Here is an 18,625-nt window from a genome sequence, read left to right as displayed (position 1 = left end):
TTTTTCCCCCCCTTCTCTCCATTTTTCTTTTTTCTTCCTTCCCCCCCCCCACCCCCCCCACCCCATTTTGAAAGGCGTCACAGGCCCAAGCGTGCGGGAGCGGGCGGTGGGAGCGAGTGGGGCAGGAGCGAGCTGGGGAGGGGGCGAGCGGGGCAGGGACCCCCTGCGCGCCCGCGGGCACCGCGCGGCCGGACACGGCCCCTCCTTGCCTCTTAAAACAACAAATCTCGCAGCGGCTCTGGAAGTGGTTAGCGATGGAGCCCGGCCAAGGCACGGGGCGGTGTCTTGCGGTTACAGCCCTGAGGCCGGCCCAATTCCCCGGCTCCCCCCCTCCCCACCATTGCCTTGGGGCTCCCCGGCCCCCCACTTGCCTCCAGGACGGCCCCAGGGGTGCCCAGCCACTGGGAAGCCCCCAGGCTGTGCGCCCAGCTGGTGGCCACCAAGGTGCCCCGTGTGGCCCTCGGCTTGGCCCACGGGACCTCCCATGCTTGCTTGCCCTGAGGCACACTGGGCGGACCCTGCTCGCCCTGAGATGCCCTGCACGGACCCCTCCTCACCCCCAGATGGGACCCTTGCTCCCCCCTGGGACACCTGGCACAGCCCTTTGCTCCCCCCAGAGCCCCCCAGCCTGGCGCCTGTTCCCCCAGAGCCCCCAGCAGAGCCACTTGCCCACCCTGGGTACCCCCCCAGCCCCCTCAGTGTCCCCACACCCTCCCACCAGCATCACCCTGACCCAGCACCACCGATGCCACCCCTGCTCCGGGTAGGGGGGCACACGCCGGGGGTCTCCCCCCCCAGCCTGAGCACCCCGATCCTGGCCATGGCACCCCCAGGAGCACCGGAGACCTTCCCCAGCTCCGAAGTTTGGCAGCAGGACCGTGCCCTCCTCGCACCCTCGTGTCCCCGCTGATGGAGGCATGTGGGTGTGAGGATGGGGGGCCACGGGCTCGGTACCCCCCCAGCTGCCGGCGATCCTCGTGGCTGGGCCGGGTGAGCTCGCCAGCGGATTTCTGGCTGCCTCCTCCGGTGCAGCGTGGCTGGGCCAAACTCTGCTCTCACCGCCATGTGACGGCTGCCTGCGGCCGGCCAGCGCGCACTAAAATGGCGAAGGGATCACTGGGCTCCCACCACAGCCTCGCTCCCCCCGAGGGACCTTTCGGGGCGGGGGGGCACCGAATCCAGCACCCAACGAGTGGCTCGGCCACACTGAGAGGGCGAAAGAAGCTGGACGAGCCCCCCGTGCACCCCAGCCTCATTAACGGGGGCGTCCTGTGCCCTCCCCACCCCCCAGGGTGTGATGGGGGGACCCTGCTGCCACACTGCAGGCAGCCCAGGGGCAGGGGGCTCAGTGCTGGGGTCCCCCCCTGGGTGTAGAGAGGGAGAGCACTCGGTGCCCAAACAGGTAGATCCAATTGCTTTTAAAAATAGCAAAGTGTGTGCCTGGGGGGGGGCGAGGGCTGCCTGGGCTCTCGGCCGCGCTGGCAGCCTGGACCGATGCCACCCATTGAATTATGGATCCCCGGCACCCTGGCCCCGACGGCTGGCAGGGTGCCGCCGGCCCCACGGTGACTCCCTGCCCGCAGCTTCGGCGCGTGGGAACGACCCCCGGGCAGCAGGGCTGGCCCTGGAGGGGGGGTCCCTGCAGGTCAGGTGCCCTCCTGGGGCTGGCGCAGCTACGGGAGAGCCCTGGCTCTGTGCCTGAGCACTGACGGTAACAGGGCACGGTGTTACCGGCAGCAGCGTGGGGCGCAGGCGCAGAGGCTGGAGGATGCTGGGGGCTGGCAGAGCTGCTGGGGCCGGCGTGCGCGGCCCAGGCCCCCCAGCCAGGGTAGCACCTTCCCTCCTCCTCCCCCAGTGACAGCGCAGGAGATGGCAGACGGCTTAGCCCCGCTGCCTGCAGGCTCCTGCCCTGTGCCTCAGTTTCCCCTGGGGCCGGGGGAATTGGCCCCCTGCCTCTCCCTCGGTGGTGCCGCAGCCCCAGCAGCAACACTCAGCTCCCCCCCGCGCCTCCAGCTGGTGCCCCCCCCAGCAGGCGTCACTAGGGCCCAGAGTGAACAGCCTGCTGGGGCCGGGGGACGCCAGGGGACCTGCGAGCCGGAGTGCTCTGGGGCAGCGGCAACACTGCAAGGCCTAGGGGTGGGCGAAGCTGTGACTGGGGGGGGGGGCCCTCTCTGACAGCCCCCAGCCCCCCCCCCACCACGATGGCCCCACTGGCCTCCAGCGGCTCTGCGCGTCCCGCTGGGGTGGCCCTTACGTAAAACCCGGAACAGACCCGCTTGTGTAACCTACTTTATATAATACCCCGAGAAACGCCGTGTGTGCCAGGTAAATCCCGGCTCAGCCGGCGTGCCAGGGGGCACGGACCCCTCCTCACGCTCTTTATAACCCCCTGCTCCCCCTTCAGCCTCCCCCCCCACCCCGTGCCCTGCCTGCACTGCTGCCGGGGGGTGAGATGAGTTTGCAGGTCTCAGCTCTGCCAGGCAGCCAACGCTGGGGGGGGGGGGGGGGGGGGCAGCTTGTCCTCCCCCTGCAAAGCAGACCCCCGGGGAGGTGCTGGCTGGCGGCACCCCCGAGGTGGCGGCGGGGGGGGGGTGCACCCCGCTGCTGCCACGTTTGCCGCCCGTGGCCAGCTGGCCCGGGGGGAGGCTGGGGCGGCGCGAGCGTGTTGGCCGGCCTGTGAGCGGGTTTGTCCTCGGCTGACCCCGGGCGGCGCGGGGAGCAGGGGGGGAACCCCCCCAGGCAGGCGGCGCGGCCGCCCCCTCGCTCGGTCCTGCCAGGCCTGGGCCACAGCCAGGGCTGCCGGCGCCCGCGGAGGCGAGCGGGGACAGATGGCAGCGGACAAAGGGACGGGCAGGAGCGGGGTGGACAAAGGGACGGCTGAGCCCCCCCCTGCGTCCCCCCCAGGATGTCTTCCCCCCCAGCGGGGTGCTGGCACCCAGCCCCTGTGCGCCAGGCTGGGGGCACCCAGGGGGTGCAGCTGCTGGGAGGGGATGGGGAGAGGGGAGGTGGATGGCAGAGAGAAAGGAAGCGGGGAGAAAGAAAGAAAGAAAGAAAGAAGATGTGAAAAGTGGAGAGAAAGGGAAAGGGACGAAAGGAAAAAGGAAAAGTAAAAAGAGAACAAAAGAACAAAAGGAGGAAGAAAATAAAAGTAAGGATAGAGGGAAAGAGCTGACAGGGTGGAGGGAGGGAAGGCAGGAGGAAGATAGGAAGAGGGGCAGGGCAGAAGGGCAGGAGGAAGGAGAAGGGAGATGGGGGGTGGGGGGGCACCCCAGCTCTGCAGGTGCAGCCAGAGGGTCCCAGGCCTGGCCCCCTGCCTGCTCTGCTGGACCTGCTGCCCCTGCCTGCCCTGCCCAGGTGCCTGGCCCTGGGCAGCTGCCGGCACCTGCCACCGTCTCGCTGCCCCACCAGCCCCAGCCCCATGCACAGCACAGCCCCACGGCGCGGCACACTCCTGCAGCATTACACGGCCCCATGGCACAGCCCAGCCCTACGGCACAGCCCAGCCCCCCCTCAGAGTCCCACGGCCCTCCCCACCCACCCCCAGCCACAGGCATAGCTCCCAGTACATTGTACATAGCTCCCAGTACACTGTACATAGTTCCCAGTACACTATGCATAGCTCCCAGTACACTGCGGGCACCTCCTGCCCCAGGGCTGAGGTCTGAGGCCACACAAGGCTGGTGTAGGGCACATTCCAGCCCTCCCCGGGGCTACCCAAGACGCCGGCACGGGGGCCAGCATGGCAGGGGACCCCAGGCCCCAGCTGGTAGTGCCAGCCCAGCTCAGGAGCACAGTAGCACCTGGGGGGCTTGGCGGCGTCTGTTCCCCCCTCCATGCCCGCGGCCACTGGTGGGAGGGAGTGCCACAGGCATCTGCCACCCCAGCTGTCCCTTGCCAGCACGGCACGGAGGCGGGCGCCCGGCCAGGGTGGCAACTGTGGCCCCAAGGAGGGCACGGCGCTTGCCAGCACGGGGGGACGGCGGGTGGCAAAGGCGGGGGACAGCAGGTGCTTGCGAGACGGAGCTCGCTCATCTTTTATTCATCGCAGCATGGGGAACTGCTCTGGCCCCTCGCCCCCCGCACCCCGGCACCGGGGATGCAGCACCCAGCGGGCACAGCTCGCCGAGGCCGTGGGGCTGAGCACGGGGCAACTCGCTTCACTGGTGACATGGGGCCGGGGCTGCCCCCTGCCAGCTGGGCACTGCGGGGAAGCCGGCCTGCTCCGGCACGCCGCCGGCTCGGCGCACTGCGGGAGAGTCGGGGAAGCCCTGACCTCCCCAAGGTCACCGGCACATCGATCTAGAAAGCGCCAGCATGCCGAAACCCCGGCTGCTGCCACTGCTGGGCTCGCGCCAGGGCCGGGCACGGGGCTGGCGGGTCCCCCGGGCAGTGCCACCGCAGGGGAGGGGGATGGCTGGGGTCACTGCACCCTGGTCAGCCCCTCTGTGCCCCACCTCTGCGGCACGCCGCTCTCGGGGGCTGGAACCCAGTCCTTGTTGACTCTCTGATGTCTCGCACCCTTGCGCCCTCTCCCAGGGTGGGAGTCTTTCCTCCTGGACCCACCAGGCTCTGCCTATCTCGCCCCCCTCCAGCCCGCCGCCCCCGGCTGTTTGGCTGGAAGCAGAGAGATACCTGGAGCGGGAGGGGGGTTTGCACGTGTTTATCTGTGTGCTGGGGGGGTTCTCCGGCCTGCCCACCCGCCGGTACCCAGCTCTGTGAACGGCAGAGCCCAAATATTGTGCACCCCCATCAATCTCCAGGCGACCCCGCCGATAAATATTTGTGCGGGGGCCGATGGAGCAGCGCTGCCCGGGGAAATGCCTGCTCCTCCATCTGGAGGGACCGCGCAGACGTTTGGCATGGCTGGCCTGGCACGGCCGGCAGGCGCGCTTGGGACGAGAGCCCTGGCACGGGCTCCCTGGCAGATTGGTGCCATCTGCCTTGCGCTGCAGCCAGCGGCGAGGCTGGTGAGGGGAGATAAGGGTCTGCCAGGCAGTGGGAGACGCAGATGCTGGCACGGCGTGGAGGTCCCTGCCTCCCCCCGGGGTGCCGTCCACCGCCGGTGGCACAGTCGGCTGCACGCGGCAGCGTGCCGGGGGTGCTGGGAGCAGGATGACACCCTGGGGCCCACCGCCTGCTTGCCCCGGGGCACCCATCTGCTCCCACCCTCCACAGCCCTGGAGGGGGGGCTCAGCCGCCAGGCACTGCCAGGGGAAGCTCACTGCAGGGCAGAGCCGTGTCCCCCCCACCCTACTGAGCACGGCAGCTGCGGGGTCCCTGCCAGCCCCAGAGCACCCCAAAGGTGCAAGGGGCCAGGACTGGCCTCATCCTGCCTCCCCCAGTTCCTGGAGCTTGTCTGAAATGGGTGATGGCAGGATGGGGATGCAGGGATGGGGGCACGAGGAGGGGGGGTCCAGGGACAGGGTGTGCCAGGACGGGGATGCAGGGATGGGGGTCCAGGGTTGTGGGATGCAGGAATGGGTGCAGAGGGATGGGTATGCAGGGATGGAGACACAAGGGTGAGGGCGCAGGGAGGGGCACCCACGGAGGTGTGGAGCACTGACGTGAGGGTGCAGGGAGGGGGGCTCATCCCCCCCCCCCCCCCCCCAGACTGGCTGCTGCCGTTGGGAGCTGCTGGGAGGAATTTCTCTGTAATGCTTCGAAGGTCCTGGCACCATCGACTGGGGAGATTGATTACCATTTTACTGCAATGCTTTTGACTTTCACCAGCGACCTCCGAGCTCCCCCCCCCAGCCCCCCCCCCCCCCCCCCCCCCCCCCCGCTGCACACCCAGCTCAGGGCTGCAGCGCCATCCCCTCCCCCACTGCGGTGTGCACAGCACAGCCCTGCACCCAGCCCTGCTCGCATCCAGCACCCAGTCCTGCTCCTAGCCCTGCTCCCAGCCCACCACCCAGCCCTGCATCCATCCTGCACTGGACCAGCAGCCCACCCTGCCCACAGGGGTACCAGGGGCCACTGGTGCGGAGCAGGGTGCGCAGGGGGTCGGTGCTGCGCTGCCGAGCACTGAGGGGCAGACCCAGGACCCAGCACTCCCCTGCACCCCACGGGAGACCCCCAGGGCCAGCGGGGCTGCGACGGGGCCTCCTCCCAGCCTGGCATCGCTCCTGCCTCAGTTTCCCCACGTGCAGCGGGGGGCATGGAAAGCCAGGCAGCTCGTCAGGCAGAGGGACGGGGGCCAAGAAAAAGCCGAGAGGCAGAGCTGGCCCTTGGCATTGGTCCTGGGGGGGGGGCAGACCCGGGAGCTCAGCCTCCCCCCTAGGCTGCCCCCGACCCCCAGTGGGGCGAGCAGGGCCGGGGGCTCCTCCGCCACCCCCCCTCCCCGGCGTTGCCAGAGCAGCGGCTGGGAAATTGTGCTGACACCAGCGAAACGGGCCAGGCGTAGGCGGGGGAGCAGGAGCCCACGTGCTCCGGCCTGATAATGGGGGGCCGCGGGGACTGCAGGGAGCCGGAGATGTCTGGCCAGGGGGGCCCTGCGTGGGTGAGATCCCCCCCAGCCTGCTCCCGCTCACCCCCAGACCCTTTGGGGCTGCTGGGGCGGGGGGGCTGGCTGCAGGGCGAGATGTGTGAAAGGGGAAAGCGCGCCAGAGCGAGCGGGAGCGAGCAGCAGGAGGGAGCAGGCAGCGTGCGAGAGGCCGTGGGGATGCCCAGCACATCACCAGTGGCACCATCACCCAGCCTGGCCACCCAGCGCAGGCTCCCACTGCTGCGGTCAGCCCCAGCATCCCTCCCTGCCTCAGTTTCCCCACCGACACGGCAGGCTGGATAACCCCTCGCTACCCACAGCCCCACAGAAAGCGCTCGCGGTGGGCTGGGGCAATGGCAAGCGCCTGCCCCGCCGCAGCACCCAGCATCCTGCAGCACCCTGCGGGGTCCCACCCCTGGCGCAGGTGGTCCGCCAGCCCGTCCCGGTCCCCCTTAACCGGGGCACAGAGCGACCTTAACAGGGAAAGTGAGAGGCTGCCAGGCCTTATCAGAGAGTATTTACAGCCGCTGTGTTCCCAATTAGACAGTCAGGTGACTGCGGCTGCTGGGGACCCAGACGCTGGGGTCAAGGTCGCTGGTGGGGGGTGGCAGGGGGCAGCCCCCTCCCTGGGGACACCCACCAGCTGCGGCGCAGCCAGGGAACCCGCCAGCACGGGCACCCCAATGCGGCACCCCATCACAGCTGCAGTGGGGGTCCTGGTCCCTGCCGTCACCATGGCCACTGCAGGGCTCCCAGTCCAGCCCAGTACAGGGTACCTCCAGCCCTGTGTGACACTATACCTCCAGCCAAGCCAGCGCAGGGTGCCCCCACCCCAAACCAGTACGCAGCACCCCCATCTCAGCCAGTACAGGCTGCCCTCAGCGCAGCTTGCAGCACCCCAGCTCAGCCCAGTACCCCATCCCAGCTCAGCCCAGCATGGCCAAGACTCAGCCCAGTACATGATAACCCCCTACCCTGCCCAGCAGCTGCTTTCCCCCCCTGCACTCATGCCCCCCCCCGCCCAGCCAGTGCCTGGGCCCCCCCTATCCCCAGCACAGCACCCATCATTCCCAGTGCACCGGTGGGAAACGGTGGTGCCAGGCACCATTGGGCCCCATCCTGCCTCTGAGCAGGCAAGCCACGTGCCAGCACCACGCGTGTGCACATGTCAGGAGACACGGCTGGGCAGGCAGGTCCTGGCTGCACACACGTGTGTGAATGCACATGTGCACATCCCCCGCTCTTTGCCTGTGCCTCCCACCCACCCAGGGTCCCAACTGGGCCCTGGGGCAGCATCCAGCCCCAGCTATCTGCCGGCAGAGGCTGTGCCCTGCTTTTCCCCAAAGCCCCGAGGGCTCGGTGGTCCCCCCAGTGTCCTGCCGGGGAGCACAGTGCCTCAGTTTCCCCACTGACACCCAGTGTATCCCACTGGCAGCCAGGCAGAGGCAGAGCTGTGTCCAGCTGCCTGTGCCCACCATGAGTCATGGCGCTGGCACCCCTTTTGTTGGGATTGCCGGCACCGCGGTGCCCTCCGTGGTGTCACTATCCGTCCCTGGGCCCCAGCCAGTGCTGGGCAAGCAGCCACCAGCCCCACGCTCCCCCCGCCGTGGTGTCCATGGGGACAGGCTCACAGGGCTGGAGAGCAGGGCTGGGGGGCATCACCCAGTGCTGGCTGCGGGCAGGGGGTTGCTGCCAGGAGGGGACCAACACCCTGGTCCTGGCATCCCTGGGCAGCCCGGCCTGGCCGTGGAGGGGCTGTGAACCCCTCAACCACCCTTCGGGGCTGCATGTCACAGACCCCCCTGGCTCTGCACCATTCCTGAGAAACTGAGCCCCAGCCTCACCCATGGGGACCATACCGCATCTCCTTGGGCTCCTCACCAGCCTGGGGATGTTGGGGTCTTTGGGGACCCCAGCTGCCAGGAGGGTGTTCGCACCAGCACGTCACCAGCTGGGGATGGCAAACCTGCCTGTTAAGATCTGACCCGAGTTACTATGAGCTTCCCCTTCCCGACACGCGGGGAGGTGGCGTGAGCCAGTGGAGAGGACAATGGATTAGGGACCTAATCCTCTGAGCCTGGAAGCCACCGTCTGCCCTGCCCCCTGTGCCTCAGTTTCCCTCTGTTGATCACCAAGGTTTCTAGAGTGGGTCTGACCTCCCTCCCTTGCTGTAGTGAAACCTGTCCAGTTCTCCCAGTGGGTCCATGGGACCCCCAGGAAGGTGAAGGGCAGGGGAGCAGCATCTCCTCACTGCACAGCAGGAGCTGCTGGGGTTTGCCCCCGCTGGTGTTACCGCTGTCCCTTCCCCAGCCAGCCTCGGCTGCTCCTGTCCCCACCTCGGTCACCTGCTGGGCAAGGGGCTGGGACCACGGCCTACAGCAAACTGGCACTGCTGGATGGCTCCCAGGTCCAGCCCTGGGGGCACACGTGCTGGGAACAGGCTGTCCCCTCCCTGCTCACACTGCCCACCCGCTCCTCACCTGGCTGCTGGCACAGGCAGCCACGTTGGGCAAGCGTGGGGTGCGGGGTTAACCCCCCCAAGACCCCGCTCTGGCGATGCCCACAGCCAGAAGCATCCTCAGGGACCACTCGCCTCCCTGGCACACGCCTCCCGGGGCAGGCAGGATCCATCCCAGCTGGGGGAGAGGGGCCACGTAGGCAGGGTGGGGGGCACCCGCATGGGCAGCAGCTCAGGTCTGCAGCAGGGATTGTGTCCCTGAGGGGTGTCCCCGAGCCAGAGCCGGGGATGGGACAGACACTGGAGCAGAGGGGATTGGAGATGGGGGGACGGGAAAGCTCCGGGAGCTGGCTCTGGCGGGGGGGTATCCTGGCACGAGCAGCACACCCACCTCTCTCACGGACGAAGTAAGCCAGGTAGAGGTCGAGCTCCTTGACGGAGACACTGATGTGGTGGGGCTGGACGCAGAGGATGGGGTTGGTGCACTGGCCCGACTTGACCAGGCGCTCGCCGTCGGTGCTCTCCAGCGGGATCCCTTTGAAGAGGATGACCATGACCAGGTCCAGCCGCCACACCTTGTCCGCCTGCCGCAGGCAATCGATGCGGCGCATCTTCCCCTTCTGGTCGGGGTTGGAGAGGACGCAGCACGAGGGCTTCTTGCCCGTGATGGAGAGCACGAAGTCCTCGCGGCACTCGGGCCGGATGTCCTTGCGCAGCTTGGCCAGGAGGCGCGAGGCCCATTTCTGCTTCACCTCTGGCTTCTCACTCAGCAGCTCATCCTTCACTGCCCTCTCCTCATCCTTCGTCATCCTCTTCTCATGCTTCTTGAAGTACTTGCGCTTGCGGGCCTGCAGGTTGAACCAGGTGTAGGCGAAGGCCCGGACGTGGGGGAGCAGCGCCTCGATGAAGGGGTGGAACTCATCCTGCGGGAGCAGAGGGACAGGCGGTCACTCCTGGCAAACCCACCCCGGCATGGCTGGGGACCCCATCAGGACCCACCAGGGACACCCCCACTGGGCTGCATCCCAGCGCAACCAGGTGGAAGGGATGTGGCAGACGCAGGTGCTCGCCAGGGGCAGGGAACTGCTCCCCACACAGCGGGATCCCCCCGCTCCCAGCAGCCCCCCACAAATCCCACCGACTGCAATTCTCCCAGGCAATAACCTGCTGTGGGGTGCTGGGACAACCGGCACTGCCATGAAGGGGCAGGCATTGCGCAAGGCACGCCACCTCCGCAGCACCCGGACCCTCTCCCCATCCCACCCATGTGTGCCAGGATCTGCTCCCGACCGGCGCAGGAATCCCACCTGCCGTGCCGCCTGCCAGAGCTGCCGTGCCAGTGCCAGGCGCTGCCAGACCGCAGCACCCAAGGGACGGGTCCCACACACCCCCAGCATGCTGGCTGCTCCCGCAGGGGCTGCGGGTGCCTTGGACCTCTCCGCTCCCTCCGGACCAGCGGGAAACTCCCCCAGTTTGCCCCAGTTGTGGCCAGCCCAGTAGCTGGCGCCTGGCCCAGTGCACAAGGCGTGCTCTGACTGCCTTTTTCCATTTGGTGAACGCTGCTGGATGAGTCTGGCCCCAAAAGAAAACAAGGAAAATGCATCCCCCCTCCACGGCCCCTCCTTCCCACATCCCTTTTTTTTTTTTCCCCAGTTTGGAAAATCAGTGCTTCCTGGCTGGGGGGGGGGGGGCACAACCCACCCGTGGCACAGAGAGGTGTCAGAAGCCTTCCCAGCAAGGAGTGGCACGGTTTGGAAAAGAGCAGGGAGAGGGCCAGGCATCCCTGTGCGTGGCCAGGGTGGCAGCAAGCTGGTCCCCGAGGGCAGGATTTGGCCCGTGGGGTCCCTCCTGACAGGTGATGATGTGGAGGGGGAAGCCCAGCTCGGTGCTCAGTCCCACCGCAGGCTGCCAGGGCCGGGCAGGGGGTGGCTGTGGCAGCCCCCAGTGCCACACTGCAGCCCTGGTTCACAGGGCCGTGCCCGGGGGTGGGCATCCTTCCAGCAGGGACGTGGGTGCTGCTCTGGGGGGGGACCCAGGAGGCAGTCGCAGGCAAGAGCTGCAGGAGGAAGAAGCCCTGGCAGTGGGACGGGGCGAGTGGCTCTGGAGACAGCGGCTGGCCTCGCTCATCCCAGGGCAGCGACGCCATTCCCTGGCCGAAGCAGCTGTGTCCCAAAGTGACCCTGCTTGGAGGGAACAGTGTCCCCTGCAGCAGGCTCGCAGCAGGCACCAACCCGTACAGACCCCACAAATTCCCACCCAGCCCTGAGCCCAGCACAGACCCCACTAACCCCAAACCAGCCCCTGCGAGACCCAGACCAGCTCCCCAGGCACAACCCCCCGGGGCAGCCCACAGGGGTCCCTCAGCACAGCCCCTGCCATCGCCTGCACCAGTATCCCCAGACAGACCCCACTGCGACCTGGCACAGCCATTCCAGCACAGACCCTCCCGCCCCCAGACCCTGGCACCAACAACCACCGGCATCAACCACCAGCACAGCCCCACTAACCCCCCCTCCCCCCCCCAAGCACAGACCCATCACCCTGGCGCAGAGCCCACCGCCCCTGGGAGCCGACAGCCCCTGCTCTGGATCCAGTGTCACCAGAGCTGTGACCCCATGGGTGTCCTTCCCACCCCACAAAGGGACAGGACCCTTGCTGGGGAACCCATCCCACCCGTGGAGACCCAAACCGGCCCTGGGGACCCATCCCTGCCTGGGGGACTCATCCTGCCAGGGCTGCTTGGTGGACCCGTCCCCATCGGCTGCTCCTGGGGCGGCTGCAGCCCTGCATGGCCGCAGGGGTCTGGTTCCCTCCCCAGCAGCAGCCGCTAATTCAGTGCAGCTGGGCAAGGGCTGGGCATGTGTCTTAAATCAGGGAAGAAGGTCAAAGAAAAGTAAGACAGGAGCCGAAAAAAGCAGCAGCGAGTTCCAAAAACAATACTTGGCCGGGGCGGTGGGCGGCTGATCTTCCTTGGTGGCCAGTTATTCAGACGAGCCCTACAAATTGCTGCCATTGCCTGGCCCCGCCACCCTCCCCAGGCAGCCGGCGGCGGGGCTGGCCGCAGGGCTGGGGCTGGGGGCTACCACGCCATTGTCCCCGTCCCTGCCCTCCCGCAGGGCAGTGCCACCCCAGGCACTGCCTCAGGGAAGTCAGGCAAGACCCAGGTCATCCCTGCTGGGGGTGGCAGCACCCTTGGGTGCTGCTCGCCCTCGCTGCGAGGACCAAGGGATGCTTGGTGCCCTGAGGGTGGCAAGTGCAAGCCCTGGTTTCTGTGGGGCACCGGCTTTGCCCCCCCCCCCCCCCCCCGGTGATGAGGATGTTCAGATCCCACACAGACCCACATTGAGGACCCCTCAAAACCCCAGTGGGCGCAGAAGCCCCTGTGGCCCTCAGTGCCCCTGAAGCCCCCGCGGGCCCCGCTTCCCAAGGATTACGGCGGGTCGGGAGCTGCACCGAAAGCCAATCAGCCCCTCGCCAACTTTCCCTCCCGCCTGGCTTATCCCGCTCCGAGATGCCGTGCGGAGTTAAGCCGCTTTAGCAGGGCCAGGCGAGGGCAGCCGGGGGGCACCAGGACAACCAGTGGGATGGCTGCAGCTGGGTGCTGAGGGGACAAGCTAAAGGACTTGGGGACCATCCCTGTGCCCTGCATCCCTGCCATGCCGCCGGCACCGTGCGGGCAGTGAGCCCCTCAGCTGGGCACACTGGCCCTGGCTGACACTGGCCCGCTTCGTGCCCAGCTCTGCTTCAGAAAGCAAAGCCAGGGATGCGCTTCCCATCTGTCCCTGTCCTCGACCTCCGCCAGCCCCCTCACCCCAGCCGGCAGCGAGGAGCGCCGGCAAAGGGCTGGTTAAGTGCTTCTCCTGCTGTTTTTCCTTTGCAGGGCTGGGAAGGAGAGACGTGCTGCAATACCCCAGACGAGACTGCTCCCGGGGCATTTCCGGATGGGAATCTGGCAGCAGAGCCTGTGCTTGGGCCTCATCCAGCCCAGGCTTGTAAAGCCCCGTGACCCAGGGAGGAGCACGCCTGCGTCGGGGTGCTGCCGGCCCCGGCACAGGGGCCCCTCGTGTCCCCCTTCCAGCGGACGGGTGAGACGCTGGCTTTCCATGCCGGATGCTGTGAAGGGAAACTGAGGCACGGGTCAAGCCCGGCTCTGCCCTGGTGTCAATCCTGCGGTGGAGCGGGGAGGGGAAGGAGCGATGCTGTGCGTGGAGCCAGGCACGCCGTACCAGGATTAACTCCTCCGGCAGCCTGGGCTTTAGCGGCGCCGGGGAGCTGGCGGGGTCACAGCTGAGGCACTGCTTCCCCCCATACTCCTGCCTGTCCTCAGCAGCTTGGCCGGTGCTGGGGCTCTGTACCCCAGCTGCTCGGCCACCTGCTTCCCCCGTGGGGATGGTGGGCGATGCTCCGTGTCGCCCAGGGACACAGTGCCAGGCATGGGCACCACGGCCAGGCACCACGGCATGGGCTGGCCGGGCATCTGAGCATCCTCCGCTCGAGCTCCTTGGCCAAACAGGTGGGGCTCGGCGAAACAGCCTGAATTTTCCAATGAAAGAACATTTCCTCAGGAAATTCCCGAGCAGTTTTCACGGGGGTTGGGGGGGGCGGGGGGCGGGGCAGGGGGGTGTTAGTCACCTCGGCAGTGGGTTTTGCTCCCCACCAGCATGGCCCCAGGGAGGAGCGTGATGCCATCCCCACTGCAGGCAGGGAGCAAAGCGGGGCGACCTCACTGCATCCCAGCCCTGCAGGGACCACACAGGGTTTATTTTATGAAAGGATGCTCAGCCTCCCCGCCAGCCAGCCACACACCTCCAAACCGCTGCCGGCTCTCATGGCCAACGCTCCTGCCAGGTCCCGCTCCCCGCGGCCGTGCGAGCCCAGGCAGGGGCTGGCAAGTTCCGCGCTGGGCACCGTGCCCCCACAGGAAGCCTTGGTGTGGCGGCAGGGGGGGATGCAGCTCGAGACATTCCGGTAATCCTGAAAATCCCAAACCCTTGGTACCCGAAAGGGGCATGGCAGGGACTTGCTGCTCACCCCAGCCTCAGTTTCCCCTCGCTGGAGCCTGCAGGTGCCCTTGGCACAGACAAAATGCTCTCGTGTGGCCCCAGCAAAAACCTCCAGTAGCCGCTTCTTAACTGTTCACCAAAGCGGCTCTCGGTAATAAGTTAACCTGGTAATGAGACCTGTTGCCGAGACAGATGCAAATGATTGGGAAGTGCTCATTAGAAGGGATGGAAGGAGGCACTTAGGCCCTGAAAAGCACCCAGCCCTTCCCGGGGCTGGCCCTGTACCATATTAGAGCCCATTTTACAATAATTGCTCCAGAGGAGGAAATCTATTTGGATTCATCATAAAGTATTTATTAACAAGAGCTTATTCATAATTTTTGCTGCTCACCGGCATGGCGCGGCCAGGCTTCCTGGCCAGCTTGGCAAGTCCTAACGAGGCTTCCCCAGCCCCAGAGAGTGGTGCTACCATGCTGGGGGGAAACTGAGGCACGCCGCGCGTGGGGCAGCCGGAGGGAGCGCGGCAGCAGCTGAAACTCCTGGGAAAGCAGCCGGGGATGCAGCGGGGGATGGGCTGAGCTGGCCTTGCCGCACACACCCAGCCCCATGCCCCTGCCATGGGGCAGACCCTGCTGTCCCAGCCACGCGCCCTCCGCAGCAGCAGACGAGCTGCAAACCCAGGGTCACTTGCAAACCCCCTCCCGCAGCCCACGCCAGGTCCCCAAGCCCCGGTGCCTGGTGCGGGTGGACACGAAGGCAGGACACGGTGCAACCTCCCTGCGGCTGCTCTCCCCACAACCCGGGGATTTATTTTTTTCCCCGCCCCCAGCGCCGACAGCATCCTCCAGCTGCCACCCATGCCCAGCTCAGGGCTGCGTATGGGCTGGACCGTACCCACAGCAGGCTCTGGATGCGGCCACCCTGTTGGGAGGGTCAGCCAGGACGGATGCAAGGTCAGAAAGGGGCTCCCACACTTCACTTGCTGCCTCAGTGCTCAGCCCCACTCAGGATCAGACCGGGAGGTGGCGGATGGGCGGATGGGCTAATAAAGCACCCGGTGCTCCCCATGCGGGGACCACGGTGGCCCCCAACCCCTCGCTGAGCTGCCCTGGGTTCCCCATGCCCAGCACTACCCAAAAAACGCCCCAGCGGGTCCTGTGAGCCATCCCGGAGCAGGCAGGTCCCTGCGGGCACCACAAGCAGCCCCTGCCGGGCCGGTGCCCGCCTGCCCGCGCCTACGTGCCGGGGCGGAGGCGATGCCGGTGCTCGCCCTCGCAGGTGGTGCGGCTGCGAGCGGGGGCGCGGGGAGTGCGCCGAGGCCGCTGCCGCGGGTCACGGGAGGCCGTGGCAGGCAACAAACCTGCCAGTTGCTTTGGAAAACAGCAGGAAGAAAAGCAGCTCTCTTTGCAGCCCGGGGCTCAGGTGCCAGTGCTGCCTGGGCCCACGCCAACCGGCACAGCCCTCCCCGGGGAAGCAGCACCGCCGGGGGTGCACAAAGTGGGCTGAAGCTGGGAGCGGGGCGGGGGGGCTTCTCTGGCAGCACCGTACACTCACCACCGAACCTCTGGTCTGCCTGCACACACCTTCACCTCCAGCAACAACTGGCGTTGCTGGTCCCTGGCTTTGCTAAATAAACCCCAAACTGGGAGCAGCATGGCCAGGGTGCGGGGAAAGGGTAAGGATGCCCCGGGGATGGTACCCAGCACAGCCAGCACCAGCAGGTGGAGGAGCCAGGAGGGTGCTGGGGAGAAAGACCTGGTGGCAGGAGCACCTGGGGCCACTCACTGCCTCCCAGAGCCTCACTGGGATCCCCCAGGTGCCTCAGTTCCCCCAGGTGCCTCAGTTTCCCCAGGTGCCTCAGTTTCCCCAGGTGCCTCAGGTCCCCCAGGTGCCGTCTCTGCCTGTCCCCCTCAGGGTGCAGGAGCTGATGGCTCAGGTGCTTCCCCAGGGTGACCCCACCTGCCCCCAGGGTGTGGTGCTCCCTTTCCAAAGATGGGGAAACTGAGGCACAGCATCCTCCAGGCCAGCCCGCAGGAGAGGCAGGTTGTGACGGTGGCTGCTGGGGTCTGCAAGCAGCACAGGAGGAGTGCGGAGGGGACCCAGCCCACGGCCAGGGAGATGTCCCCCCACCCCGGGAAGCATCCTGTGACCAGCAGCGCCAGGGCCACGTGGCTTCCCAGCCGAAACCCCCCTGGGGCTCCAAGGAAGGGAAATGTTTTATGGAACTGGGAAAAAAAACAACTTTGCCAACAGGCCCCAGCGCTGCCAGCTCCTCCGCCCGGCCCTGCGTCAGCGCGGGGCCCCGGGGGTGGCCCCGCTCCCCCCAGCCCCGCTCCCGGCACATGGTGGGGACGGCGGCTCCGGGGGTGGCAGGGCTGGAGCGGTGCCCAAGACCCAGCGCTTTGCCCACCGCAGACCCTGGGGTCCCAGCCTGGGAACTGCTGGGATATGACGCTGGGATGGCGGCCGCTCGCACGCCCCGGAATGCAGAGGCAAACTGAGGCAGGAGATGCCCCAGGGCCGGCAGCACCATGGTCACCCTGGGAGGACAAGCAGCAGGCTCAGCATCCCCCCTCCAGCACCGTGGAAGCCAGGAGCAGGCAGGGCCCCCCAGCCCTCCCCGGGCCAAGCCCAGGGCGCTGAGCACGGCTTTAGCCCCTGACGCAGGAGGTTTTATTTCCCTCCCAACATATTTTTAGCCCTGCCTGCTCTGTCCTGGCCTTTCCAAGGGGGATTAATTCCCCCCCGCCATCACGCACCTCGAAAGGTGTGGGGGTGCAGCAAGGAGTCCCCAGTTCCCTCCTGCGGGTGCCTGCCAGCAGGGAGGGACGGCTCGGGGCGGGGGGGCACCGGGGGGTGTCTCGGCACTCCGGGATGGGGAGCGCCGCCACGAGCTCACGGTGCTCACCCCACTGCAAATCCAATCCCTGGCGGGTTGGAGCAAGTCACCGGCTAAAAATAGCCCCGGCCTTTTGCCGACGACCTTGTGGGAGGATCAGCCACCCCCGGGGCCCTGGTGGTGAAGAGTTCATGGCCCCCCCGCAGTCCCATCACCTTTGCCGTGCCACAGAAGTGCCAGCAGTTCAGCCCCCCCTCCAGCATCTCACGGGCTCCCTGGGGTTGGGGGCACCCCGACAGGACCTTCCCCACCTAGGGATGAGGAAACTGAGGCACGGAGCGGTGACAGGCCCTCGTGGAGAGCAAAGGGAGACGAGGGCATCCCCACAGGGCCAGCGCTGCACCGAGCGTGGCCGGATCCTGCACCCTGGGTGCCGAAGGACAGGATTGCTTTAACGGGGGTTGTTCATCCACTCTCGGCAGCCCAGCAGAGCCTTCCTGGGGAGATTCAAAGGCTGAGCCTGCCCGGGTCCTATTTCGGGAGGGTTTTGGATGTCTCCCAAGCGGCAGGAGTGGGGGCTGGCCCATACAAAGGGACTCTGTTCAGGATGCTGGGCTCCGGCGGTGCCCAGCACAGAGGCTGGTGGCTGTGGCCGGTCCCCCTGTCCCCTGTGTGGCAAGTTAGCACCCGGGGTTGGGGCACGGGGTAAGCACCCCTCTCCCCTGCCGGCTGCTGTTCCCCACCTGGAGGTAAACTGAGGCACGGGGCAGGACTGCCCTCGCTGCCCAGGCTGCTGCTGTAACCGCTAAGTGACACTGCCATACCATGGAGACGGCCGTGCCAACCTGCCTCGTGACGTGGAGTCCACCAGCCACCTGCCCTGGGCTACTTGCCCGGGCTGGCCCCGAGCCATCCCCCGGGAGAGTCCAAGGTCCCTGAGCAGGGCTGGGTGCTCTGGGAGCCAATACCCCAGCCACCGGCCCCACGGCGGAGCACGAGGAAACCCCCCGTCCAGCTGCATCCCACCAGCTCGACGCCAACACAGGGTGCACCAGGGTGCAGCCCTGGGACTGGGGGTCCTCCTACATCACCTCAGCAGCACTGCCCCCCCCCAACCTTCCCCAGGCCTTGGGGGGCTTTTGAAAGCCCCAAGGCTTGGGGGCCGTAGTGCCGATACCAGCCCGTGCAGGCTCGCACGCTCCCCGCCGCACGTAGAGCTGCAAGTGCCCACGTGCGCACCCATGGGTGCCGGGCACAGAAACCCCGGGGATGGGCTGAGCAGGCAGGGTCCTCACCCCAGCGGTAGCTGTCCTGTCCCCAGCCCCACATGGGACACAGCAAGGCCCCGGCTCTGCCCCGGCAGCTCCCCTCTCAAACCACTGCAGCACCACAAGGCGAGGAGGCTGGTGAGCGTGTCCTGGTTCCCTCCGGCGGTACCTCAGGATGCGATGCAGTCATCGCTAATGCATCTGGACTCATTTACGGGGATGAGAAAATGTTTCCAGGTTTCCCACAAAGTCCCATTAAGATCCCAGTCCCACTCTATTTTTAGTGCCCTCATCAACAACGCCTTCCCCAGCCACCCCGGCGCTCCAGGGCCCCGTGGGGCTGGCGGGGGCACCCCAGGCGCACGCCTGCCTTTGTGGGGAGCTGAGCTGCACCCAGACCGGGCGGTTGGAAGGGGCAAACCCTGGCCCTGTGCTCCCCAACCCAGCAGCTTTGCACCCATGGGTGCACCCCGGCGGCGGGGATGCCCCAGCCCAGCTTTCTCTCAAGAGCACCTAAGCAAACCTGGTAGGGAACAACAGCAAAAGCCGCCCCTGGTCGCTATGCTGGCCACG

General features: G+C 67.2%; 1 protein-coding gene across 4 annotated transcripts in view; it reads right to left on the bottom strand.

Annotated features, from left to right (window-relative positions):
• The window catches only part of NFIC (nuclear factor I C), a 41,723-nt gene that overhangs the window by 12,022 nt on the left and 11,076 nt on the right, over positions 1–18,625 (bottom strand). For all 4 annotated transcript variants that reach the window (XM_056335992.1, XM_056335991.1, XM_056335993.1 and 1 more), the window contains exon 2: positions 9,334–9,865. In XM_056335992.1, the coding sequence (XP_056191967.1) occupies positions 9,334–9,865 (532 nt within the window). The remainder of the gene's footprint in view (positions 1–9,333; positions 9,866–18,625) is intronic.

The sequence above is a fragment of the Falco biarmicus genome, chromosome 4 (genome assembly GCF_023638135.1).
Source record: "Falco biarmicus isolate bFalBia1 chromosome 4, bFalBia1.pri, whole genome shotgun sequence".
Classification (NCBI taxonomy): Eukaryota; Metazoa; Chordata; class Aves; order Falconiformes; family Falconidae; genus Falco; species Falco biarmicus.
This window is presented reverse-complemented; position numbering and strand designations above follow the sequence as displayed.